Source organism: Trachemys scripta, chromosome 7 (assembly GCF_013100865.1).
Source record: "Trachemys scripta elegans isolate TJP31775 chromosome 7, CAS_Tse_1.0, whole genome shotgun sequence".
Lineage (NCBI taxonomy): Eukaryota > Metazoa > Chordata > Testudines > Emydidae > Trachemys > Trachemys scripta.
Window position 1 is genome coordinate 22642503 of NC_048304.1, and position 26513 is coordinate 22669015.

The 26513-nt window shown below is 44.2% G+C and overlaps 1 protein-coding gene across 3 annotated transcripts in view; it reads right to left on the bottom strand.

The window, feature by feature from the left end:
* Positions 1 to 25903, bottom strand: part of MGLL (monoglyceride lipase) — an 89500-nt gene extending 63597 nt beyond the window's left edge. The window contains exons 1-2 of one of the 3 annotated variants that reach the window (XM_034775865.1): positions 25512 to 25903; positions 23968 to 24106 (exon numbers count right to left, since the gene is read on the bottom strand). In XM_034775865.1, the coding sequence (XP_034631756.1) occupies positions 23968 to 24092 (125 nt within the window). In that variant the 5' untranslated portion in view covers positions 24093 to 24106; positions 25512 to 25903. Of the gene's footprint in view, positions 1 to 23967; positions 24107 to 24310; positions 24562 to 24649; positions 25112 to 25511 lie in introns of those variants that run through there. The other 2 variants (XM_034775864.1, XM_034775867.1) reach the window with 2 other exon arrangements.
* Between the last annotated feature and the right edge of the window lie 610 nt (positions 25904 to 26513).

Consider the following 26513-nt stretch of genomic DNA (forward strand, 5'->3'; position numbering starts at 1 on the left):
AATGTTTATTTGGCATATTTTTGTAGCCATTACAGCAAAAGGAGGTCTCAGCTCTCAACGCTTTGAACACTTGTAGACTTACCATTATAATTACACGTCCTGTAAAATGTTATTTCTTACTCTTAGCCAGCAATTTAAATTATGCTGGTCTCAAGTCTAGGACACTATGATCCCTGTGCCAGAGGAGAGCAGTTTGCAGGGAATGTATTCAGTCCTGGATCAGTGCCAAGAAAACACTGCTATACTGAGAGACTGGCACTGTTTTAAGGGCTGGTGTCTTGTGATCCCTACCCTCTACCAAGGCTAGAAATAAATGTTTCATACCATTAGAAAATTGGGATTCAAGTCCAGTTGGGCCATGAGATTTACTGTCTTGTATTATTTTATTTATCACGATAGAGACCACTACAAGTATGAACTAGATGGGGTGAGGGGAGGGGGAGGAAGCAAGACTGTAAACAGAATGATGTGACTGTAAGATCTGTTATCTTGTGACCAGACAGGGCTAAAGGCATTTTAGTGGGACCGGCACGCATTCTTTTAGGACCAGAAAATGTCTCCAAGCCCTGAACCTAGACCAGTGATCTGAAGAAAAATTTCACCCCCTGTTTATACTATCAGAAAAAACACAAGCCAAGACCCCAATTCAGGAAAGTATTCCTACTCAGGGCAGTACTTAACTACATGCTTTAGCAACCTGCCTAAGCCCCATTCAAGTTAGTAGGACTTATTAAGCACATGATTAAAGTTAAGCACATAGTTAAATGCTGTCCTGAATAATGATGGTCTGCAGCATACGCATAAATGCTTTCCTGAATCAGAGCCCATCTGACTTGAGCTTATGGCATGTTAATCCATGCTAGACAAGTCTGTCTTTTATATATATATCTATATATCAGATACATTTTCATTATAACCAAAATTACTTTAAAACAGTTTAACTGACATTTGCAGTTTGAAAACTTTGAAATTAAATCCCCTAATGAGATACAAAATCAACTAACAGAAACCAGAGAGTTATCTGGTATGCTGGGAAATTACTGAAAGGAAGTACTAGATTTAATTTTACTGCTTTAGCTGATTTATTAACCCTTTCATAGTTGACATCAGCCTGACTCTTAGAAGTGGAAAGAACAGTTAAAACTCATGTATATTAAACCTTATAGTAATGGCATTTTCTAGACTACCCAAGAAGTGAATAGTTAGTTGGATACATATGTATATCTGCAGTGTGCAAAGAGTTAACTTATTTAAACAGACTATTAGATTTTTCTATATTTTCTACTATTATGTTATTAAAATCACTTATAGCACCATAAATTTGCATGTTAATTTACAGACATATGGTAAGACACATTCCATGCCCTACTATAGATGAGGCTGGTTGCATTGCCTATTATTAAGGTTGCTTAACACTTCCCATTATAAGACCCTGTTTTCAGCTGAAATTTTCCATGCTGGCTGTCAACTGCAGGCTGAATTATTGTTTTGAAACTTATTTCCAAGAACAAGGCTAATGAAAAATACATTGATTTGCCCATGTTAAAAAATTCTGAACACCTATCCTTTGGAGAAAGCTTTTGAAATTGGACCAGGAGGTGGCCTTTGTGTCCAGGATTTGCCTTTTACTTGTCACGAATGGGACTGGTATGAGAAGCTTGAGGAGTGGAGCCTAGGACTGGTTAGGTTAGGAGAATGGGACTGGGATGAGAAGCCAACGGTGGGGAAGAGAAGATAGGGACAGGTTGGAGGGTAGAGGGCAGAAGGAGTAATATCTGGGGGAGGAATGAGCAGAAGAGTCAGTTCCTCCTAGCGAACACTCCCCCCCAGAGCCAGGAATGGAACCCAAGATTCCTGAGTCTCATCATTCTTCTGCTATCAGCAAATATCGGTGAAGTCCACTGGCAAAGTGTCCCATTCCCCCTCTAAGGGAATCCACACAGAGAATAACAACCTACCACTATCAGTAGCTCAAGTGGCAGAGGTTTGTGTGGTGGATCTAAAGGTTCCAACCCGGCTAATGAACCTGGTGGATGTCAATATGATGCCACATGATGGAATTTCTTCAGTTTGCTTTTTTACAAACCTACGAAATTACACAAAAAAGCTATGCTAAAAGAACATTATTAAGGCTGCAAAATCAAACACCCAAGAGTTAGGAAATGCCAGAACTAAGGTTGTCTGGGTAGCCTTAATTTAGTGTCCTGGTGCATAAGCCATTGTGATACAGTCGTTAATTCCATGATCGCATAGTGTTTTTACCAAAGGACCCTTGCCTCATTCAGTGAACGGGATGGACCTGTTCTGGGATAAATTAGGATTGTGTAGTGAAGGAAGCTGTTGTCTGTAGGACCCCTGCTTCATTTCTTGAAGAGGTTGGAAGGTATGTCTTATTTGCAAGACTGGGACAGGTGGGTCTAGGCCTGTTCAAGACTAAAGACCTACCCCCTCAACTAATGGGGAGGAAGAGTTAGGCCCAGGCCGCAGTTGAGTATGTGGGGCAACAGATGGAAAAACAGGAATAGGAGTGAGGTCAAATCTTGAATATCAAGGATCCAGAAGGGGACACCAAGAAGAAAACCCCTGACAGCATCCACTACTTCTCAAAGTTGTCTAAGGAGTCAGTGGGAACTTCCCAGAAGAACTTTACCTGGAGGTCTGATCATATGAGGCACCGGTTGGAAGGTGTGTAGTGAATGCGGCAGGGGAATGCAGGAAGACAAAGGATGGTCCCATGGCTAAGGCAGATGAATGCTGTCCTGGAGAACTAGAGTGTATCCCTGCCTCTGCTACAGATTTTCTATGTGATGCTGGCCAAGTCACTTAAACCCAGCTTTCCAGGTGATCACTAATTGTGTGTTCCTCATTTTATGAGTGCCTTACTTTATACCTTGCGGTCTGATTTGCAAGAGTGCTGAGCACTCACAGCTGCAGCTGAATTCAATGAGAACTGTGCTTTGAACATATAAAGTACTACATCCTAAGTACTCTGAAAAAAATCAGATCTTAGGCATCTAAGATTGGGCACACACTATCAGTGGATACTTTTGTCCAAACTCTCTCTGTGCCTGAGCCCTCCCTCTCTCCCCAACCCCCTTATGTAAAATGTGGATAACACCACCCCCTCACTTTGCAGGGATGTTGTGCAAATAAATTAATTAATGTTTGTGAAGCACTCAGGTACTATAGTGATGAGTGCCATTGAAAAGCCCACGAGGAAATTAATAATTCTGTGTTCGGAGCAGGGTTTCAATAGGGCGCAGTAAATAAGACCTGGGGCCATACAGTGAACAATGAGGATAAAACAAAATATTAAATAGCTGCTTGTTAAGTGAGCGCCATCCATTTTGTGTACAGAAGCCTGTGCAAAAATGGCATGTGATCATGTCTTTAAAGACTGTATCATAATGCATATGCATAGGGGGCTGAATTAAGATTGCACAAGCATTTCCAATTCTGGAATTTCCTAACTTTTGAGTGCTTGGCTGTGGAAGCTTAAACGTTTGTTTAAGACAGCGTTTGTGTATATATATTTATCATATGTGGTGCGGTGTCTGAATAGCCTCATGCAGCTGCAGACAGGGCAGAAATAATGTTGACCCTGACATGGTGTCGTCTTGACATATATGATCCTGTAGTTCTAGACACAGGAATTTTAGGAATATGGATCGTAAACAAAACTGGTGAAATACTGCAGTGTTATCCCCTGAAATCTTTATTCTAATCTGTGGGCCAAATTCTGCTCTCATATCTGTACACTTCTGGAGTCATTCACTGGCTCCAATGAAATCACACCAGATTTACATCGGAGTAAGTAACATTTGATTTTATGTTAACAGGCAATAGCTTACTTATTCATAGGCATCTCCAAATGCATTTTGCACAGGCCTGGGTCAGGCAAATGTAGTTCAAGTCTGTACTGCACCTATAGGAAGGGCAGCATGCAAGCCACAGCCCAGGGGGAAGAAGGGACAAAGGTAGCTTTAAACCTTTTTGTCCTTCTGATTCTGGGGCTCGAAATGGCCTTTGGCATAATTTAGGCAGTCTGAAGGGGCTGCTCTCTGCTGCTGCCCCTGGCTTGTGGTGCAAGCCAGAAGGGCCACAGGAGTGGATGCTACAGCCTCCCACCCTCCTGTCCTCCATACTGGAGTTTATGGAGTGCCAACATAGGGCCACCTATGGAATCCCCACACAGCTCTTATGTGGGGTGGGGCAGGGGGAGACGCCTCTGGCTGCTATGCTTCGCCAAAGAAATGTTTTGGGGCCAGAATCCCTCTCACGATGCCCCAGAGCCATTTTTGTGAATATGTGAAAAACCTACAAACTCCACCATCGAAGGGCTGCAGCTACACTCTCCCTGCCCGAAGCGTCACTTGATTTATTGGACTTTGAGGGCACATGGAACCCTGCAAGATCAGTCCCCTGGCATGATAGAAATTTCAGGCCCAATTCTACACGTGTAACGTTCAACATACATGAGCAGTTTCTCTGACTTTCATAGGACTACACACGAGTAAGGGTTTGCAGATCTAATATCATATTGGATCCCAGGATTGCAACAATTCCTTCATCTACACAGTGTTGGGATGAGATTTTTACAGCAGACACGACCGCCAGAGTAGAATAACGTCAGTAGGTTATTCAGCGATACCAGAAAGTGGTGTTGTTATAAATCAATGGAGCTGAGACAGAATTGCACAGTACAGATAGATTTCCATACAAAAGGCTCCACCGGAATCCATCTAGAGCCAGCATGAAACAATGCAGAGAAACAGCTTGGAATGTATGATTTATCGGGCCTTTTGAAAATGCAAAACATCACTGTGCTCACAACTGATCAGCTAAAAAATGCAAAGAGCTGAAACAAACGGTGGAAGGATTCTCTGGACACTGCAACTGAATGAGTAGAGTGATTCCATGCAGATCTCTGCAATGTAACATTTTAATAACAGATGTTTTGTTTAAAGGATACTATCTTTTAGGAGACATTGGGCTTAAGTCTGAAGTGAATTATGTGGCGTTGTAAAGTAAAATTCCTAGGCCTAATCTTCCCTTCCCATCCCATTCCAGGGTAAACCCAGAAGAAGGGGTCACAAGGATCCTGTCACAAAGTCTTCCCCAACTCTCCCTTCCACCATTTCCCCACCAAAGTGGTGGGATCTGCCGCAGCAGAACAGACTCCAAGGTCCACTGCCCCAAACCTGGCAGACTGATGGGCTCTTTGGAAACGCAGACAGCATCGACAGAATTTTAAAAGACTTTGTGCTTGAGACGCCTCTCACACCAGTTTTATGCTGTTGTAATTCCACTGATTGCAATGGGGTTAGTCCTTAGTTTTTCATTGGAATAACTAAAAGAAGAATCAGGGATCCTAAATCTAAATACACAAATGCAGGCTCAGGTCATACACAATTGAGAAGTGCATTAATATAAACTTTTTGTACCAGTACTACTAACCCATCCCTCCCCATCAGGATCTGGTTATTTATGAACCAGACTGGATTCAGTTTTGTACTGGGTTTTACTCTTTGCTCTGCTACAGACTTGTTGTGTGACCCTGGGCAGGTCAATTCACCTCTTTGTGCGGCACAAATTGTGCCTCAGCCTCCCTCTCCCAGTCTGTAAAATAGGGATCGCGTACTTGCCTATCTCCTAGGAGTGCTATAAGGATTAATGCATTGACATCTGTAAAGCACTCTGAGAGCCTCAGATGGAAGAGGCTATAGATATCTTGTGATGGGCTGGACTAGGCCTAAAGGTCCCCTGAGGGAGGCCTCAGGGTTCTGCCACACCCATCCCAAAAAGGAACAGTGGGAGAGGTTCTCCGAGCAGCCTAGAGTGGTTGGGAGGGAAGCAACCAATCAGACGGGCTATTAGAATGGCCAATTGGGGGCCAGGAGGGCTATATATAAGGAGCTGCAGAAGAGCACAACAGTTAGTTGCTGCTTGAAGGTGGAAAAGAAAGAACTATGTGCCTGGCTGGAAGAGCAACAGGACCAAAGACAGTCTGCTGGCAGGGACTGAGGGAGTGAGAGAGATGCTGGCTGGCTGCTAGGACTGAGCTAAGACAGTTGCTAGCAGGGACTGGGGGAACAACGAAGGAGCTCCTCACTGGCTGCTGGGACTAAGTAGGGACTGAGCCCAGGAAGGGCCACAGGATGATAGTGTCTCCAGAGAGGAAGCCCTGGGGATATGGCCCCATGCCAGATCTGGGACTACTGAAAGACTGAGCACAGGGAGGTCTAGAGAGACATCACCAGAGGGGTGCTGAGATAGGCCCTGGTGGACTGTATGACCCCGAAGGGGTCTGTTCTGGTTCTTATGCAGAGTGTGTGACTCAGCCAAAGGGCCCAGTTGCTGAAAAAACCACCTGAGAACCACCAAAAGGACCAGAACTGAAAGAAAGCAGACACATCCAACCAGAGGGGGTGCTTGTGAGAGGTGGCTGCTGACCTTGTTACATATGTACCAAGTGTAAAAGATAGGCTCAACCTGCAAAATCCAGCTCTGGATCTGAACTTCCTCAGAGACCTGTCACTAGTACTAAGATGTAGGGGGAAACTTTCAAAAATGCCTAAGGGGTTGAGGCACGTAAGTTCCATTGACAGGCAATATGACAAGCAACTTTCTATCACATTTATGCCACATTCATTTTCACTTAAAATGAAGTTGTTATGGATGAAAGGTAGCTGCATGGCCACAATGCCATGGAAAAGGACTAATGTGAGAGCTAGCTAACAGCAGTCACATGCAATGGGTAAAAGCTATAGTTGCCAGAAGGTTACTGACCCAACCCCTCCGCCTCCTTCTTCTAAGAGGTTTGTACCCAGCCTTGAAGGGTTTGTGAAAGGACAGAACTTGCAGTTCAGCGGGTCAGCTTTATTAGTGGTTCATTCTTAAAATCAAAATGCAATGAGTGCCAGCTGAGTAGATGCCCAGGAAGTAGTAAGAATAGTGCAATGAAAGAGGCTGAGTTTTCAGGGCATGAGAAAGCTACATTTAAAGGGCCAGAAGCTGTATGCCAATAAATCACTAATATTTAAGGCTATTTTGTTTTTTTTGCCAATCAAATTCAATATTGAAACCTGTTGATTTAATAACCAGACAAAAAGCTTTGCTGTTTAAAAGTGTTGTTCTGTTCTGAGAAGTGACTGTAAAAATGACCTTTTTTTACTCAGCCAATCTGCTGGCAGGGCGTATTCAGAGCCATTTCTACTGACTCTTCTTACTAAATAAGTTTTTACTCCTTTTAACCCATAGCTCTGCAAAGCCAACACAGCTATGAGTGAGGGAGTTAGACACTATAGCTGCTCAGACAGGAACCAAGCGAGGTTAATTAAGAGACAGGCTCCTCTTGTCCACTCCCAACTCCAGTCAATGCAGGATTGTATCCAGTCCTACTGTATATTCAAGGCGAGAAGGGACCATTTTGATCATCCAGTTTGACCTCCCCTATAAAACAGGCCATATAATTATACCAAGCGATTCCTGCATCAAGCCCAGAACTTCTGGTTGAGCTAAAGCATATGTTTTAGAAAGACATACGGTTAGCAGGGCTGGCTCTAGGCACCAGCAAAACAAGCAGGTGCTTGGGGCGGCACATTTGCAGGGGGCAGCATTCGGGCCATCCTTTTTTTTTTTTTTAACTCACTTCCTTCCCTCTCACAACCCTGCAGAAGCAGAGCCAGGGAGCAGCTGGGGATCCAGCATGGGAGCTGAGAACCAACAGGGGAGCCTGGGAGCTGTAGTTCCTTACCTAGCTCCCTGCCTATAGAGCCAGCCCTGGAGCAGGGAAAGAACTACATTTCCCAGCAATCCCTTGGCAGCTATCAACAGGAAAGGGAGGGGTAGGGAGTGAGGTAGCTGAGCCATGCTGCAGCTTGCCGTGAGTCGAAAGGGGTGGCACTGTGAATGGGAAACAAGTGTGCCCAAGGAGTAGAAGGCTTTGCCCCAGATATCCCCTTCAGAAGACTTTCCCAGACTGGATTAGGGATACTGGTGTGACCTCACCTTGCAGCCCCCAAAGAAGGAATTGAGTGGACTAAATGGTCAGTGCCCCTCTCTATCTGAAGCCTAGCAAGGGAGGTACGTGGATCCCACTAGAATTTAAAATGAAAAGTAAGGGAGGGGAGGCTCTGAACCTGGGCAGCTTTAGATACAGTACCAGGCATTTAGGAGGATTTCCACTTCTGAGCCATGGAAGCAGAAATTGACTTTTCTTTTCCAGATTAGCTAGTATTCAGGAAGGGAGTCTAGCACCTGCCTTCCAGATTTGAACACCTCAAAATTCAGGAGTGCTCAAGCTCAATTCAGGCAGCTGTTACTTCATTTCTCCCAAATCAAATATACTGATCCACTGTAACTTGCTGTAGAAAAAGAAGGATAAAATTGAGCAAGAAATGCTTCCCAGTGGTTATTAGGACTGGAATTGCTATTTTCAACAGCCATTGCCTTTTTTTTGTTTTGTTTTGTTTTATTTGTTTAAAAGGAAGACAGTGATATTGCGTTGGCAAATTCCCCATAGAAAGAAAGAGTGGAACAAAAGAATAATAAAGGCACCTCAACTTTTCCTCATTTGTGTAGGACAGTCTTATAATATGCATCCAGATATTCTCCAATCACACAAGCTGAAAATTGTTCCACTTTACTGCAGTTCTGTAACCATATGGGAACCAATCCTGTCTGTGTTCTGTGCACATCTAAAATTCCTGCTGAATGACCTGCCCTGGGAGCGAGTTACCAGTGACCCAGGGCTGGAACAGCAGGAGGATGCAGGTTCAGGGGGAGAGCCCAGGGCTGGGGCAGCAGGGGACTGCGGGGGGGTGGGGTGGGGCAGCCAAACATTTTTTTTTGCTTGGGGCAGCAAAAAACCTAGAGCCGGCCCTGACAGTTAGGGTGACCAGATGTCCCGATTTTATAAGGACAGTCCCGATTTTTGGGTCTTTTTCTTATATAGGCTCCTATTACCTCCCACCCCCTGTCCCGATTTTTCACACTTGCTCTCTGGTCATCCTACATACAGTCTTAATTTAAAGACTTCAAACACTGGAGAATCCACCACATCCCTCAGTAAGGCATTCCAATGGTAGCACTTGGTAATTTGTAAATGCTTGGTTAATTATTCTGAAGTGCTATCGCTCGGTCCATTACAGTTAAGGTTGAGCAGTGGTTTCTGTTTAAAGGTTAACTTTTCTAAGTGCTCTAAAATGCAATCGTATTGTCTTGAAATGTTCTGTGCCTCACGGGGAACCTGTGTAGGGCTAGTGGTCCAAACTTTGGACATCCAAGCAAGGAGATCCTGAGCTATAGCCCACTGAAAAAACACCATTTTACAAAATCAACAGGTTCTTACTTTTTTTTTGCACACACCTGGGGTTCAAAGTGCACGAACTCAGTTGCTTGTCATTTATCTCAGCTAGTGAATGGCATCCACTGACCCTTTGGTGAAGCCATACTGACGAGCTATCACAGGAGAGTCTAGCTGTCTGGAGTGGTTTGTCCTAACACGCCAAAGCGCTTGAAATGCACGTGTGGAGCGAGAGTAGGCAAGAGGGCTAGGCAGCCTGTTGTCACAGTAGTTGAGTGTGTCCAGGGGACGTGCTCAGGGCTGGATTTACGCCTTACACGTCCCTAGGCACAGCATCTTCAGTGCCCCCCCTGCCTACAACTGACCTTCGTCTTGCATACAGTTTTAGAGAGCTAAGGCGCCCCAGAACCCCGGTGCCCCTAGGCACGTGCCTACTGTGCCTAATTGGAAATCCGGCCCTGGACGTGCTGTGGTCATTTATTCAGTTCTTACTCAGGCAAGCTGTCCTATTGAGTTCTGAGCAAGTAAGAATTTCACGTTTTTGTCCCCTGTGAACTTCAAAAGTGTCTGTATCTATTTTTTTTTATAAAGCAGGATCGCACAATTCCCACCCAGTGGCAACAGTTTGAAGTAGAACATATAAATGTAATGCACTATAATACTTGCACCAAACAGTACGGTTTGTAACTAGGCAACTTCTATCACAATGTGCAAAAAGAACTCTTGATTATTTCCTGCATAGGCTCAGTTATCCATCCTCCCATTTATCCTTCCAATCCAACTTAGTCTGCAGTCCTCTCTGGCTACACAAATCTTCATCTGTTATCTTCAAGCAAGGTGGATAATTTACTTTTTATAAACTATAGATTTCCAGGGTAATACAAATCCCCATGTATCCAATTTCTCCTGGACTGATTTCAAAGAGGCAATAGGGAAAGGTCGTGGAATCCCATATGCTTTGGAGACCGAACTTGAAGGACTGATTTATTTCTTAAGCGCAAGGCAGTTATGTATTTTTAAAATACCTAGAGATTAAGCACAGTAATTTCAAATGAGTAATTCTCTCTCAGCATATTCCAGAACTGCATGTCAGCCCTGGTCATCTACGAAAAGAATCTTTTCAGCGAAAGGGTATTTTACACGCTGTGTCAAAAACAATATTAGGAACCGATCTATTGGGAAATTAGTAATGTCATCAGCAAAGCATGTGCCAAAGGTCTGGGTATGTTCCAATTAACTGAATACTCCATGTCTGTCACAAACCAGAGGTAGGAGGAGACTGCTGAGTGTAAATAGTTAAATGTGACATTTTATAATCCTGTTAAGCCAGTGATTACTGAAACATGTGCTTTATGGGTTGAGTTGGGGTCGGCAACGTTCAGCAAGCGGCTCGCCAGGATAAGCACCCTGGCGGGCCGGGCCAGTTTATTTACCTGCTGACGCGGCAGGTTCGGCCGATCGTGGCCCCCACTGGCCGCGGTTCGCCGTCCCAGGCCAATGGGGGCGGCGAGAAGCGGCGCGGGGGAGCAATGTGCTGGCCACAGCTTCTTGCCACCTGCATTGGCCTGGGACGGCGAACCGCGGCCAGTGGGGGCCGCGATCAGCCGAACCTGCCGTGTCAGCAGGTAAATAAAACTGGCCCGGCCCGCCAGGGTGCTTACTCTGGCAAGCCGCGAGCCGAACGTTGCCGACCCCTGGGTTGAGTCATTTTCCATGCTTTGGGTATACAAAAGCTTGTGTTACTGGCACATTAGACATTACAGTCCATCTACAGCTGATTTACAGTTAACAAAACTTTACATACTTTTGCCTACTGCAACGTCAGTCTAGCTCGGCATTATTCCTTGGTCCCAGCTATCTACCTAGCTAAGACTAGCTACTGTAGACTTGTTCCCTTAAACATTTCCACCATTGCTAACACCACGTCAGCTTTACCTGTGGTCACAATGGTGGCAACACTAAGTAAAGAAGGAGCCAGTTGCCATTGGCATTTTAAGCTCTGATCTGGTAGATCGGCTTTCTACAGGGTTAGCTACAGTGCTTAGAACACCAGCAGCTGAATGGTGCACTGTCCACATTAGAGCTCCACTGGTAGAACTAAAGCTAGTGATAGCAATGATGGGGAAACAGCCCAGTGCAGACAATCCCTGAGTTGCAATTACTTAGGGCACATGCAAGCAAAGCTAAAGGCACGTTGGATGCATTTACTGCAGTATGGCTTTAAATAGAAAGGGAAATCAATACTCATTTACAGTATCTGGCAATCACTGAACCAAAACATACATGCACAGCTACAGCAAAGCAGAAATAACAACACTTATTGAAATGGCAAGCTGTTATTCTGCTGAGGGAATGCTGTGTCTTATGTGCATTCTTTCATTAGAAACTGAGATATACCGCCCATCTTTGCACATTTTAAAAACTATAACAATGTCAGAAGCAATCAATCAAAATACTATGATTGTTAACTCAACGGCTGCTGGACTCTGCTCCAGCTTCTGTGCTGTGGTGAAAGGAAGGAGCGTTCCTTTAGGACTGCCAACATACCAAGATGTCATCGTTAGTATATGGGATAGCACTGGGGAGTCTGCCTCACGCCAGGTTTGGAAGGGCCAGAGGATTGCCATCTGTCTCCAATGTTGTAGAATTGTCCAATGCATGTCTGGCAAGCAGGACACTTTTCTCAGTCTGAAAATGATTTGGGGCTGGCAAAATGTTATGCAGTCTTAATGTTGCATTACAATGTGATGCTATTTTGTATGACATCACTACTCTGTGTGACATGACTCTCCTTCCTGATGCAAACTCCAAAAGGTGGGTAGCAGTAAAAGCAGAAACTGCAGTTTTTAAACAAATAAACATTCCCTAACCACTGCTGCAAGAACCTGAAAATAAAACTGGAGATAAACAAAAGTGAAACTCTTCATTGATTTCCATTGCCCTATCTGGGAGCATGCAACCAGTAAACAACTAGCATAAATAATAACAGCTAGCTCCCATATGGTGCTTTTCATCCACAGAGCTCACAGTGCTTTACAAAAGAGGAAAGTATGTTATTCCCATTTTACAGCTGGATAAACTGAAGCACAAGAAGTGAAATGCCTTGCCCATGGTCACACAGTAGAGCAGTGGCACAGATGGAAATAAAATCTAGAGGTGAAATCCTGGCCCCACTAAAGTCAATGGGAGTGTTGCTATTGGCTTCAATGGCACCAGGATTTCACTCTAGGTCACCTGAGTTCCTGTCCAATGCCTTGTCCACTGGGCCACAGCGAATGGCAAAATGTATTTTTATAAGTCTTTCTGTTTTGATAACCGATGGTGGTGTTAGTAATGTAGAAAGGGAAATGTACTTGTTTACAATAGAAGGTATTTTTAAGTTTATGGTGTCCCTTGCTAAAATCCCTTATAGTCAGCCTGAATGATGGTTTAAATGTTGACCTACTGAATATCCCTTTAATAAAATGAGATTATAAATGAAGTTCATAATACAGTTTTTTAATATTCCAAATATTGTAAAATAGCTTTCGTGTCAGATTAACAAAAAAGAGTTTCACCACTAAGTCAGCTAGATGTTATCTCTAGAGGAGCTTAATTACTTACTGCTTCCTCATCACTTCTCACTCCTTCAGCCCAGCAAATTAAGCCACCACAGATCTGCGGAGTTTGACAGGTGAGTTTGAAACCTCACTGAATTGGCATTGAATAACAAAGGTAAAAACGTTTAAAAAAGGCCCATCTGTATAGCTGCAGAGAGCTGACAGACACCGCAAATTAAATCTTCTTTCTATTCTCAGATAGGACAGTCTTTTCCACCCACCTAGTCTCAAGCCTGAACAGGAAAGAAGGAGATAATACACAATAGCCTCTTGTTCAGCTCAGGTCAGTGAGTTTCCTGAAAAGAGAATACTAATCTTTCTTCCTTGTAAACGGTGTTGTTTGTTTACTGCACCTTCTCTTTATCTAGCTGGCTGGTACAATCTATACACAATAATAGAATACATAATTACTGTATTGATTTACTCCTTATGAGTGTCCTTAAAATTCTGTTGACCTTCTTGCTCTTCTTCCTTTATCTGATCACTATCGGGCAACTTATTCCTAGGCTTGGTCTACACTACCAACTTATGTCGGTATAACTACGTTGCTCAGGGCTAGGAATTTCCACACCCCTGAGCGACGCAGTTATACCGACGTAACTTCTGGTGTAGACAGCTCGATGGGAGGGCTTCTCCTGTCAAAATAGCTACCACCTCCTGGGGAGGTGGATTAACTACGCTGACAGGAGAAGCTCTCCCATTGACATAGATAGCATCTTCACTAAGTGCTACAGCAGCACTGCTGCAAATGTAGACAGGCCCCTAGTTGAAACGTAGAGTACACACCTTGAATCACAGGACATCAAGAACAAGACACCTTCAGGGAATGCTGAGTAATATTTTTCCCTTCTTCTCCAGAACCTTCCATCAAGGACATCAGCTCACGTTACAAATAATTAATTTAACCTTACAATACCACTAAGGCTTATTACACCTATTTTATAGATGAGGAAACTAAGGTGTGGCGAGATTAAGGGCCCACTCCTGCAAACCATTGATCATGTAAGGTCCTTGCAAAAAATGAACCCCAGAATATACAATATCAAACACTGTATTAAGACACAGCTGATCACTGTTTTGACCATGTTATTTGTATGTTGACTGACTGTTTTGTCTTTTCAGCTTCTGAGGCTTTGTGCCTTCATCATCTTTTTTTATGGTAGTGTCCAGAGACCCCAATCACTATGCTAGGTGTTGTACAAACATGTATGAAGACAAGTCCCTGCTTGAAGAACGAAGAGCCTGGCTCCCCAGACTTACATTAAGTAAGGAGTCTCTTTGGTTTCAGTGGGAGTATTCGTGTCGTATGGGACTACTCAGTGTAGAAAGGTCCTTGTAAAATAAATGTTGTTTTTGTGAGCACTACCAGCAACTTCTTACAATAATAACAACAGTTCCATTGATTTCACGGGGACGCCCTGCGCCAGTAAGGGAGTGCAGGATCAGGTGTTAAGTGACTGGGTGGTCGCAGAATAAGGCCTGCACTAGAGCAGTTTTTGTACCATTATAACTATGTCCGTTGGGAGTGTGTGACTTTTTTACTGATGTAGTTATATTAGTACAAGTCCTAATGTGGATGCAGTTATCCTAGTATAAAGGTGCCTTATTACCTTTCCTGTACAGTGGGTCCCAAACTTGGAAGAGTGTTGCCATTTTCATAATGTAATAAAAATACTGTAATTATAAATAATAATAAATAATAGTGTGTAATAAGTGTGTCATAAAAACAAATTTTATATTTCCAAGATCACTGCTTTTATCATTTATACTCAGGTAAAGGAGAAAATTCCTGGAAATATTCATTTTTAGGAGGGGGTTCATGAGACTTGACATTTTAGTGAAAGGGGTTCACAGGTTGTTAAAGTTTGGGAACCACTGATCTAGGGGGAGAGATCTTCCTGAGCAGGCAATGGGTGGAGCGACACCTGAAGCCACAGGGGGCCGCCCACAGCCCTACAGGGAATGCCACAAACTCCCAGGGTATGTGACAGAGTGAGCCTGATTCAGCTACCCGTCCAGAAGGGCTCCTAGAAAACCACTATGCAGACAGTTCTGAAGTAAGAAGGTACTGCTGACCTTTTCCCCTCTGAGTTAGCTCCAGGAAGAAGTTATTCTCCGGTGTGTTCGAACATTTATTTTCCTTTTGATTCCCCCACTGGAAGGGACATAAGAAGGCCCGCAAAGGGCGGGGTCTCCCTTGCTAAAACTAAGAAAGCAGGACCTCAATGTAAGCCACTCAGTGTAGCTAACTTGGCATGGCCAGGGTCTCCCAAATCTGGGAGAAAAATCTAAGGGGCTTCGTTTACAAACAGATTCCTCATTTTTACAATGGCAGAGTTTGTTGTTATTAGTCGGGTAACAACCAACTAGGCACCTTTATTTTGTCCTTTGCTTCTTAAAAAAGGTGGTGACCTGAGTGCTAAAGACGTCCAAACAGGTCACTTTTCTAAGGGGAAGGGTTTTGTTTCTACAGGTGGGGTGGGAGAACAGAAACTTAACTAAGCTAAAGTATGTGAGGGCCAAATTCATCCCTGGTGTAAGCTGGCCGATGTCAGTGCAGTTACACCTGGGTTGAACTCAGCTCACCTTACCAGACATCAATGGTTTTCATCCCCCGGGGTTCTGCAGACTATATCTAAGATTTCCAATGGGGTCCGCACCTCCATTTGAAATTGTTATGGGCCCACAAATGAAAAACAGTTGAAAACCACTGTCATACATGATATGCATCACATAGAAGAAGTAACATATTTTTGCTTAAAGATTAACACTGTCAAATCAACACTCAGGGCTTTATGTACTATAGTGTTGTATTGTTGCCTGTATTTCTAAATGTTTCCCTCTTCTATATCTCAATCATTTATGCTTCTCCTTAATGCTAATACTTTCTTTGCACCATGGTGAATTACCTTAACTGGAAATGGAACATCCTTTTATGATTTTTTTTCTTTTTTCATTTCCAAGGGAAAAAAAACAAACCAGCTTCAAATATGAGGGACTCTTTGACAGCCAGAAGGGCTGCTTCTATTCTTGCTGTAGATGTTTCCAACCGCCTTCATTAGTAGGATGATTTTTTACCAGTTACCACAAGAATATTCCACATAAACAAATCTGTCTTTGTTTTGCACTGGGACCCAAGAAAAAGGCAAACAAGCTGCTTCATGAATAGCAGCTATTATTATCCTGCCTGTGTCTTTGGGACACCTGCAGCAGTAGGGTCAGTTTCTGAGCCCAGGTGTGCAACACTCTTGAATGTAAAATGAAAGCAATGCAGCACTGTGGATACCTGTATGAGAGCAGGAGCTGCTTTTAGGAGCGCTCCATGATGAATGCCATAGATATGGGATTCCAAGCTGGCCCTTAGGCAATTGAAATGAAAGCAGAATTATTTTAGCTATCCAGGTGCCTCCAGCCTGACACATTCTTGGACTTGTGCTCTCCAGCCATGTGAAGATTGATAGGGGAGGAAGGATGAGACGCGAAGAAGGACGATTGTGTAGTTGATTTTCAGGACATGGAGTCAGGAGACTTGAGTTCTGTTCTGGGTTCTGCCACTGACTTAAGATTAAACCTTTCTCCCCTCACTCATGCAAATAGTGCATTTCACATTACAGGGATTACTAGTGTGGGAGTAGGGTTTGACTCTGAGGGTGTGTCTACACTGCAAAAAAATATGTGTTCTTAACTTGGGCTGAACTAGTAGTGATGAAGACATGGTTACTGGGGTTCTCAACTTGAGTTCAAGTTTAAGCTTATAGCAACTTGGGATTGCTCTCAAGCTGCCAAGCCAAATTGCTGTGTCTTCACTGTTATTTTAGCATGGGTTAGCTAACCCAATTTAAGACTACATTTTTTTTGCAGTGTAGAACATATCCGTAAGCCTTCTCTACACATCAAAGTTGCAGTGCTTTAACTACAGGTCTGTCGCATCTTACGCGCATTTAACATGCACGATTTCAGCTTTACGTGGTCGGCAAAAACAAAAACAAAAAACAAGAGAAAAATAACAATTTTAATACTGTACCTGTAGTGCGGGCGATTCCACCCGCCATTGAACTCAATGTAATTTTGACTATACGCGGTTTTCGCTTTATGCGCTAACCGCAGAACGGAACCCCCGCGTAAGATGAGACAGACCTGTATACCATATGCAAATGGCACAATCCCCTCCCCCTCCCACTGTGGACACAGTTATACCAGTATACATCTGCTTATACCATTGTAGCTTTTTCCTGTACAGCAGTGGTTCCCAAACTTTAACAACCTGTGAACCCCTTTCACTAAAATGTCAAGTCTTGCGAACCCCCTCCTAAAAATGAATATTTCCAGGGATTTTCTCCCTTACCTGAGTATAAATGATAAAAGCAGTGATCTTGGAAATATAAAATTTGTTTTATGACAGGCTTATTACACACTAGTTATTATTTATAATTACAGTATTTTTATTACATTATGAAAATGGCAACACTCTTCCAAGATCTCACTTTCGTAGCTTGTATCACTTTGAATAAGCCTGTTATAAGACAAGGCTCCTATGTTTCATCAAGGAGTATCAGATGAAACAGGATGAAGGTATTTAAGAAGCCAACTCAAATCATTCCTCCTACACAAGCATTCAGGTCTTGAGCAGTCCAGGCAAACAACGCAGGTTACAACAAAGCTTAAACTTGTTCTTCATAATGATTTTTAAAACAACACTAGCTGCCTATTTCATTTTTAAAACAGCAAAAAATATCCACCTCCCTTTCCATTTCTTATAAGAAGTCTTGAAGTTTAAATCTCCTCAGTGTGATAGATATGCTTGCTTTGATCTGCTTACCTCTTGGAAGTCCAGGGGTTCTGGGCTGCTGGCCCCATGCTGCCCGGGGTCCCTAGGGACAACTCTGTCTGACATTTTTTCCCGAGGACTCCCTGCAACATTTCGCGACCCCCCCCAAGGGTTCATGAACCCCAGTTTGGGAACCATTGCCCTAGATGACTGCAATCTCCTCCTTTTGAAAGGCCTGCTCTCTACTGTACATGATTGACAGGGCTCAAGAGACAGGGCTAGCCCCGCTCCCCCACGGCCTTTCTGGTGCCTGCCTCATTAGCATGGCGATGCACCCTGTCACATACCCTCCCCCCAAAAACGACACAGGCGTGTCACCTTCTGGGGTGGGTTTGCCTTCCTTGTGCATTATAGCATCCGTGCTATATTATATTACTGTAGCTTTGCCTGGCCAATGAGGCACCTGGAACTAGTATGGTTGTAGAGGTTCCAATGTATGATTCTCACGTCTGTGTCATTCATTGTGCATGATCTGTAAGCAGCAAAAAGGGGTTCCCTAATAGGTCATGAGGTAAAGTGTCGATGGCCCACTTCAGGAACAGGGCTTCCTTTTCTGTTACAGAGAAGGTCCTTTCATGTGGTTTTGACTTTAATACAATATGGGGAGTTCCTCTCCCTCCGAGATCTAGGAGAGCATCCCCGCCCCCTGTCTGATGCGTCTGTCTGAAGTATAAACTCCTTCGAGCGGTCTGAAGAGTGCGGGATCATGACACGTCTCTTTCAACATTTTAAAGGCTGCATCCCAATTGTCTGACCACTACACTTTGTGTGGTTTCTTGTCACGGATGTATGTGGGGCTGCAATGGTGCCAAAATTAGGGACAAAGCATCTGGAGTATCCAGCCAACCCTGAAAATTGTCTAACTTGCTTTTTGGGCGTGGGTATCGAGTAGTTGGTCAAAGCCTGCGCCCTGTCCACAGATGTGTGTATATGTCCGCCTCCCACCGTACAGCCCAGGTACATGGTTCTTTTATTTCCAGATTTGCTCTGAACCGGGTTGGTGATCAGGCCTGCTTGGGCAATCTACTGCTGTGCCGGAGTAACATGGTGGAGGTCTGACTACATCGTCCAAATAAGCCGCAGCGTATCACCCATGTGGAAGGAGAATCTGATCCATTAACCTCTGAAAGGTCACCTCCACCCCACACAGCTCAAACGGCATCATTAGAAAACTGTACAGTGCAAAGGGGAGGGCGAACACAGTGTGGATTTGGAACTAACCAATACATGATTGAAAAGGCTAGGGAGGCAGGGCTATTGCCGCACAAGGAGCTTTCCCTGCACCTTCCTCATCAGGGTGGGGGTTTATACACCCTGTCACATTCTTCCTTTTTTTCTTTTTCTGCTTTGGTTAGTTGCTTATCTATTCATTTTGTAAGTGCCTGAAAGTTTCATTAAACCGTATTACTTGGCCTTGCTGTGAGCTGGGCTGTTTCTCTGGAAATGCTATAGAAATTCTGGTAATGAACTGCCAAAATCAGCAAGCAATATGTAATGATTTAAGGCTCCATTCAAAATAAAACCTGCTTGGATTTCTACACCACAGGGGCAAAGCCCAAGAGGGAGAGGGATTTATTTTAACATTGGGTTGGTCCTTTGGTGCCGTTGAGCTGGAAAGAAGTAAAAGGGATTTTACAAAGGATAAAGGCTCTAGAAACATTAAATGCAAAAATCGTTTTGTTGGTTTTTTTAAATGTTATTTTTAATAGTAATTTAACTCTTTTCAGCTGTAGATTGGAAGGCACGTCTCAAAGGTGGATAAGCTTCATGCGTGCCATATAAGCAATTAGATAGCTAGATAGATTATTATTTCCATTCTACTGATGTGGAAGCTGAGGCTAGGTCTACACTAAAAGGTTAAGTGGACGCAGCAACATCACTCAGGGGTGTGAAAAATGCACACTCCTGAGTTAGATAGTTAAGCTGGCCTAACCCTGGGTGTAGGCAGCACTAAGTTGACAGAAGAATTCTTCCATCGACCTAGCTTCTGCCTCTCAGGGAGCTGGATTACCTACAGTGATGGAGGAACCCCGCCCATCGCTGTAATGAGTGTCTGTGTTGAAACATGACCGTGGTGCTGCTACAGCCGTTTAAATGTAGACTTTGCCTGACGCATTGAGAAGTACAAGATCCACATTTTCAAAAGTGTCCTCTAACTTAGGGTGTCTCAGGCTTGGGGTGTCTGACCTGACAAGCACAGGAGCTGAGTTTTTTAGACGTGCTGAGCACCCTTATCTCCATCTGAAGTCACTGGGAACTACATCCACTCAGCACTTCTGAAAGCCCAAGTTGTCTCAAGTTTGTACACGCAAACGTGATGGTGTCCAAAACCTGTGGCTCAGTGGTGGGCAACCTGCGGCCCATCACGGTAATCTGGTTGCGGGCTGCGAGACATTTGGCTGACGTTGACCGTCCGCAGGCACAGCCCCCTGCGGTTCCCAGTGGCCACGGTTGCCCATCACTGCTCTGGATGCTTTCAAAAGTGTCAGCTTATAGGACTAGCTCAAGCCCACACATCTGTGAATGCTGGGAACAGAACATGGGTTTCTTAACTCCTTGCCTTCATTTCTATTCAAACAGCCAGTCGGGGACTTAACAATGCTATGGTTTGTTTTTTTACTGTAAGCACTATTTTTTAACTAAGGCCTTGTCTACACTAGTAATGTAAGTCGATCTGAGTTATGCTACTTAAGCTACGTACGTTACAGTGTCTATGTCGCGCTATGTCTATGGGAGACCCTCTCCCACTGACATAGCTTCTGCCTCTCATTGAGATGGATTAATTAAGTCAACGGGAGAGAGCTCTCTCATTGACTTATAGTGTCTTCACCAGACCCACTAAATTGATTGCAGCAGTGCCGATTTATCCCATAGTGTAGACAAGGCCTAAGGCAGGATTCCCTTATTGCATGATGTCCTACATGTGGGCAGAAGTGAACCTGTCCTGGTATTAATGACTAGCTGATACTCCAAACACTGCTGACCTGTCCTGAACGTGCTCAGCCACAGTCCAGTTATAGCTTTCAATGCATTGGTTAGCACCTGATGCAAAAGAGTTAACCATTATCATGCTATACAAGATATGCCTATTGTATTGCTAGGATGAATTAGTTGATCTTGTTAACCACACTAGCATGTCCCTACCCTTTTCCCAACATTTCCTTGGGTGTTAACTTGGCTTCTGAATTACATTTTCAATGCAAAAGCTTCATTTACAATAAAACAGGTTCAACAAGTTGAACAACTTACAGGTGTTACCCAAATGCACCTGCCTTGCTGTTTGCAGAGAGAGCTGAGCAGAACAAAACACCCACTCCAAAGCTGCTCCATTGGGAATAACATCCCACCCTAAAGGAGTGAGAGGAAAAGATCACCACCTCCCTTCGCTAGCCCCATTATTATCTAATCTATCTATCCCATACCCATCACTGTGACATCAGAGTGCTTTTGCTTCATAGGAGGTAACTACCTAAATCTCTTCTCAACAAAACAACAGACCTGGCTGAGGCTCTCGCAGTGGGGATGGGGGTTCACTCTCTATATCCTTGGCCTTTGCGGTTCCCTACATTCATTTGTAACAAAGATTCCCTATGCACAAGTATGGGCCAAGGGGATCTGTGGGATGCTCAGTGCCATACAGGACCAGGCCTTATATATTTCTATCCACTAAGCAAGAGATCCTATAAACGCCCCATTTTCCTGACAAATCATTTGACACAAAGCTGCAGCCCTTCAGTCTACTGCAGCTGTTATCCACCTTAATGTGCCTGTTTCTAGGAGTAACAGATGGGCACTTTAGAAGGGGTAGTAACTGTCACCTGGCCCTGTTCTCAGGGGTATTTAGCCATCATTTAGAGCATGGCCCCTGGCCAATGTATTTTACTTTATTATACCTTTGGCAAATTTCCTGTTTCTTTCCCCTGGGAAGGGACCAAGGGTAATAAATCTCTACCAATGGAACCCAAGTCAATACTAACCTTTGGACATGTGCAGCTATCTAAAGCCCTTAGCTGGGATTTGATCAATGAAAGGTTCTGTTTGAGCATTACAGCAGCACATGTTAATATTAAGGTTCCCAAAGCAAGTCAGCAGTTGACTAACACTACATTTATTGTAGCTAAAATAATAATTGCAATAGTTGCCCTCATCAATATTTGAAACCGAATACATTCATAACGAGCCTGTAAACCTTCTCTGAGGTCTCCTGATCTCATTTTCATTGAATGTTTAAAGTTGGATAAAAGTGACTGAGCTTCTGCATATAAAAGAGAAAAACTCTTGAATACTTTTGAAGAGAGAGATAAATGTATTTTCTGTTGTTCTTTCAATCTAAACATTCCAAGAGCATTCAGGACAGTTGGATCTAGGTAGTAAATTGTTATTCAGTTACTTACACACTCTCTCTCTCTCTCTCATACACACAAAGCAAAGCTAAAACACACACACACACACACACACCCCACACACACTTAAGAGCCACTTGTAAATGAGCAGCACTGATCCTGTTTACTTTGTTGTTACAAAACTAGGGTAACCTCATTCTCAATTAACTACTTGGTGCGCACAGCCCTGAAAAGATGAGCTAGTGCAAGGAATTAAACACCAAATTTTAACTTCCACTTCATCATCCTTTCATTTCTTGATCAAAGACTCGTCTGCTCCCCACTAATTTTCTAAGAAATTAAACATGAAAAGAGAATGCAATTCCACAACTGAGTGAAGAACACTGTGGGCAGTTAATGATTAATTAGCATTATAATACATGACAGGCTGGTTTCACAGAAGAAGCTCGTTTTTCTTAAATTTGTTCTGTACAGGAAATCTTTAGGCTGGTGCCGGAACTATATACAAACCGATGCCAAAAAGTTTCCTCCTGTTTTTTGGAAGACACAGTGGGGTTAGAAATAACTGCTTGAGTTGCTGCCTGGACCAGGTGATTTTAAGCTAAGACAGTTGTGTTATAGCCTGATCCTAAAACTGTTGTCATCAATGGGATTGACTTTAATGGGCTTTGGATCAGGCCCCAAAAGTTCACCTGTTTGGTGACAGGATAACAGTGGATGTTGCTTCAAGGACAGCAAACTGGGTTTTCCCACATGTGCACTTCAGGAGTACTTGTGTCATCCACATAACTCCTGTCCGGCTTGGTAATGGTTATGGGAACTGAAGCAGAAGGCTAGTTAACCTCAGCCACATTTCTACTACTCAGCAAGACCCACTGATTGATCCTGAAACAGAAATGTGACAAAGGAGTTGGACAGCTGGGGCAGAAAAGTTTAACTTCCTGCTATTCCTTGGGCAGCCATTTCCCACAAATGTCTATCCCTGCAATGCAATGTAAATCTGGTTTGATTGCAGAAAAGACAAACAACAGCGGAACAAATGTCTTTTCATATGTAGCCTATCTGTATAGCTAGTGCTAGCATTCATACACATCAAGCCAGCATCTTGTAACAGTGACTGGCAGGTAGAAGTGAGATCATAAATAACTAGAGAAATACAGAGGCAATTTTCTACCACACTACCATATGCATACTTTTAAAAACACATAACCTAACTCAGAAGCCATTACAGTAAAGGATTATGAATAAATAAGAGATTACTTAATCTGATTATTTGTCCACGTTCCATCACTGAGTTCAGCTTTGAAACCACAGACAATTTAAAGTGAAAGATCCAGCCAAGTAATTTTCCAACTATAAATTTAGTAAGAAGTAAATTACATATAGTGTGTAAAAACCTGTCATTGCACTGGGATTTATAGCACCGCTGTTATAGCTGAATCAGACCTCTAGTGTTTGATTTATTAACACTAAAAATAATGACAAACGCTGGGCAATGAAAGCCTGTGTATATCACACATCTCTGAAAGTTGGTGATATCTGATTAAAAATATCTACTATAGCTGAAATGCATCATATGCATGATATTTCCAAGGCTACTGAAATGTCACCCTGTTCAACTGAGCATGCAATGAAAGTAAGTACAAATCTTGCAAAACATTACTCAAGTAAGTAGTCCTCATTTATGCAAGCAGTAAGGCCTGCTCGGGTGAGTAAGGAGTTATAGGCTCTAATCTTTACATTGGAAGCGCTCTGGGGCAGGGATATGCCTTTTTATTGATTCTCTAAAGCACCATGAACACCTATGATACTGTTTAATCTATAGATAATTAAGTTATGCTAATGGAGTCTTATTTATTGAGAACAAATGCATCATTTGAAAGTGCTCACCTTGGAGTTGCGGCTGGTTTCCAATATCTGCAGAAAAGATATTGTCCATCTGCATTGACCATATGAGGGAGGTCCTGATAAGGGATATTCTGAGGACTCCGTCTTGGGGAATTTTCCTCAGGCATTCTAGAAGACTGACCTATAAGGTGTTGGAAAAAACAGGACATATTTTAAAGAGGGGCAGGAAAGATATTGGCAGAGGGATTTACTAAGTAAGCCCATTCAAGAAAGTCAATAAGGCAACTGACAGTGATGGAAATGTTTCTCCCACCCCACCAAAGATCCACAAAACTGGGCTCAATCTCATCTGCTTCTTGAAACTGCTCTGAGACTGAAGACTCACATTTCTTTTAGAGAAAATGTTCACATTATTAGAGAGGGGGGAGATAACAACCCAACCACACAGCTTCATTACTGCTTTTTTCCCCTTCTCCCATCTGTGTTTATTTTACATCGTCTTGGAAAACGGCTCTTAAAAAGAATATTTAGCTGCAATCAAGTGCAAATTGTAAAGCACCACTATGGATACAAGGAGACAGCTGCATAAAAGATTCATCTCTCTTAACATCTCCAAAGAACGGCGAAGGGTGCGCAGTAATGAGGTGCCTGGTGGCACTGTGTGGTTATGATGCTCCTTTCTGACATCTGAAAAGGAAAACATATAGGAGGATTCGCAGCAAACCTGTTTTCATCCTGTGCAAGGGTTTGCATCCCAGAGAGACGCCGGCATTGCAAGTCAAATACAAGCATATAGAGCCTTGTGCATATCGCCGCTAAGATACATTAACACCCAGCCAAACATTCAGCACCCCCAGCCCCAGATCAATTCCTTTCCGTTGCAAAAAAAAAAAAGGGCAACAGAGATCTCTTCCCCTTGCAAGCTTCTGTGCTGGCTGCGATCCGCTCCCCCAAGCTCCTCGTTCCAATCTCTCTTTAGGGAAACTCGCCCGTAATTCATCACTTCTTGTTCATTTCATCACTTTTCTTAAACAAATCGCATGTGTGGGCTGAGGTGGTGGTGGGAGGGGAGGTGATGGGGATGGGAAAGCTGCAGTCCACTTTCCAGAAGCTGCTGCACACATCAAAGGCACCTTGAGCACAGGCAGCTGTGTGGCACTGGGAGACTTGTACAGAAAGTTACTGTTGCTGCAGGTTGCTTGCAAACTTTACTTCCTTCCTGTCACTTGCTGTGAAGGGGCATGGGGGGTGGGGGGGGGGAGAAAGTGGGGCTCTCCACTCAGCTCCCTGCTGCAGTCATCGCGAGTGGGGAAAAAACCACAACTTGCCCAGCTGCCTCTCTCTAGTAGCGAGACCGGGCAGAGGAAGAAGAACTCGGAGACATTTAATCTGCTCAGATGCCAAAGAGAGCCAAGGTTTCACAGGCAAAATAAAATAAAACCCCCCTGGGCTTCAAAGGCATCAAGGAGCCCTGGTTTCAAATGCAACAGACACCCCTGGCTTCCAATGCACCAGGGTCCTTTGCACCCCCCAGCCCCGGGCTCCCGGCACGTGAAGGGCGAGGGAGCTGTGCAAAGGGACGTTACCCGTGGCTGAGAAGCGCGGCGTGTTCACAGCTGCCCGTGGAGTCAATGGCCCCGGGAGCAGCTCGCTGGCTCCGCGCCGGCGCCCAGCTCCATTCACGCATCCGCGGCGGTTCCGCTGCCGAGTTAATCCTAGAGCCGAGCGGTGGTGCCGAGCAAACCCCAGCTGGCAGGGGCCCAGGAGGGCAGGCGCACTGGGGCCGGCTCCGAGAGGAGGGTGGAGCGGTAGCAGCCTGCCGGGCACGGCGAGGATCCCGGCTCAGGGCAGGTCGCTCTGCCCGGTGCACGTGTGGCCAGGCAGGGACCCGCCGCAGCCAGGCCCCAGGGTCCTAAGAGACCCAGACCCCGGTACTTAACTCGGGATCTCCCCGAGAGCGCAAGCAGCGCTCTGAGTCAGGTCGCTGATCCAGACGGCAAGGCAGCCTGTGTCTCCTCCAGCCTGGCGTTCAGTCAATAATAAATTAATAATCACTAACCTCATTTCGAGGCGAGCCAGGGAAACCCCAGGAAAGAGGCAATCCCCACGCACGGTGTATTGCTCGCCTCAGTACATGGGTGGCGTACCCGAGCCCACTTATCCACTGACACTTTAAAAACCCTTGCACCCCAATCTGGGTCTATGCAGGTTAGGCGATATGTATGTATCTTTCCAGCCTTGCAAACCATACCTGTACCCCCCATAACCGAAGCCTGACCCCAGATGTAAAGTACCTTCCCTCTTAACTCGTGTATATTTCATTTTAAACATTCAACTGCCCCAGGAGCAAATCCAGTGGGAAGCTTTTCATCGCAATTAGCCAGGTCCTCCATTACTTCAGGCTCCATAGCTAGAAATGGGTGCTCTAATGCCAGAGCTATGCACTTGGTATGGACAGGCAGGCAGACGTTAGATGCACGGGAAACTTGAAAGATACACAAGCTGAAGAGAAATGAGAGAATGAATCTAATACCCTTTTAAATTTCCCCAGCTTTGATCCCACTCCCGGGTCCTGGTTCTAGTCTGAT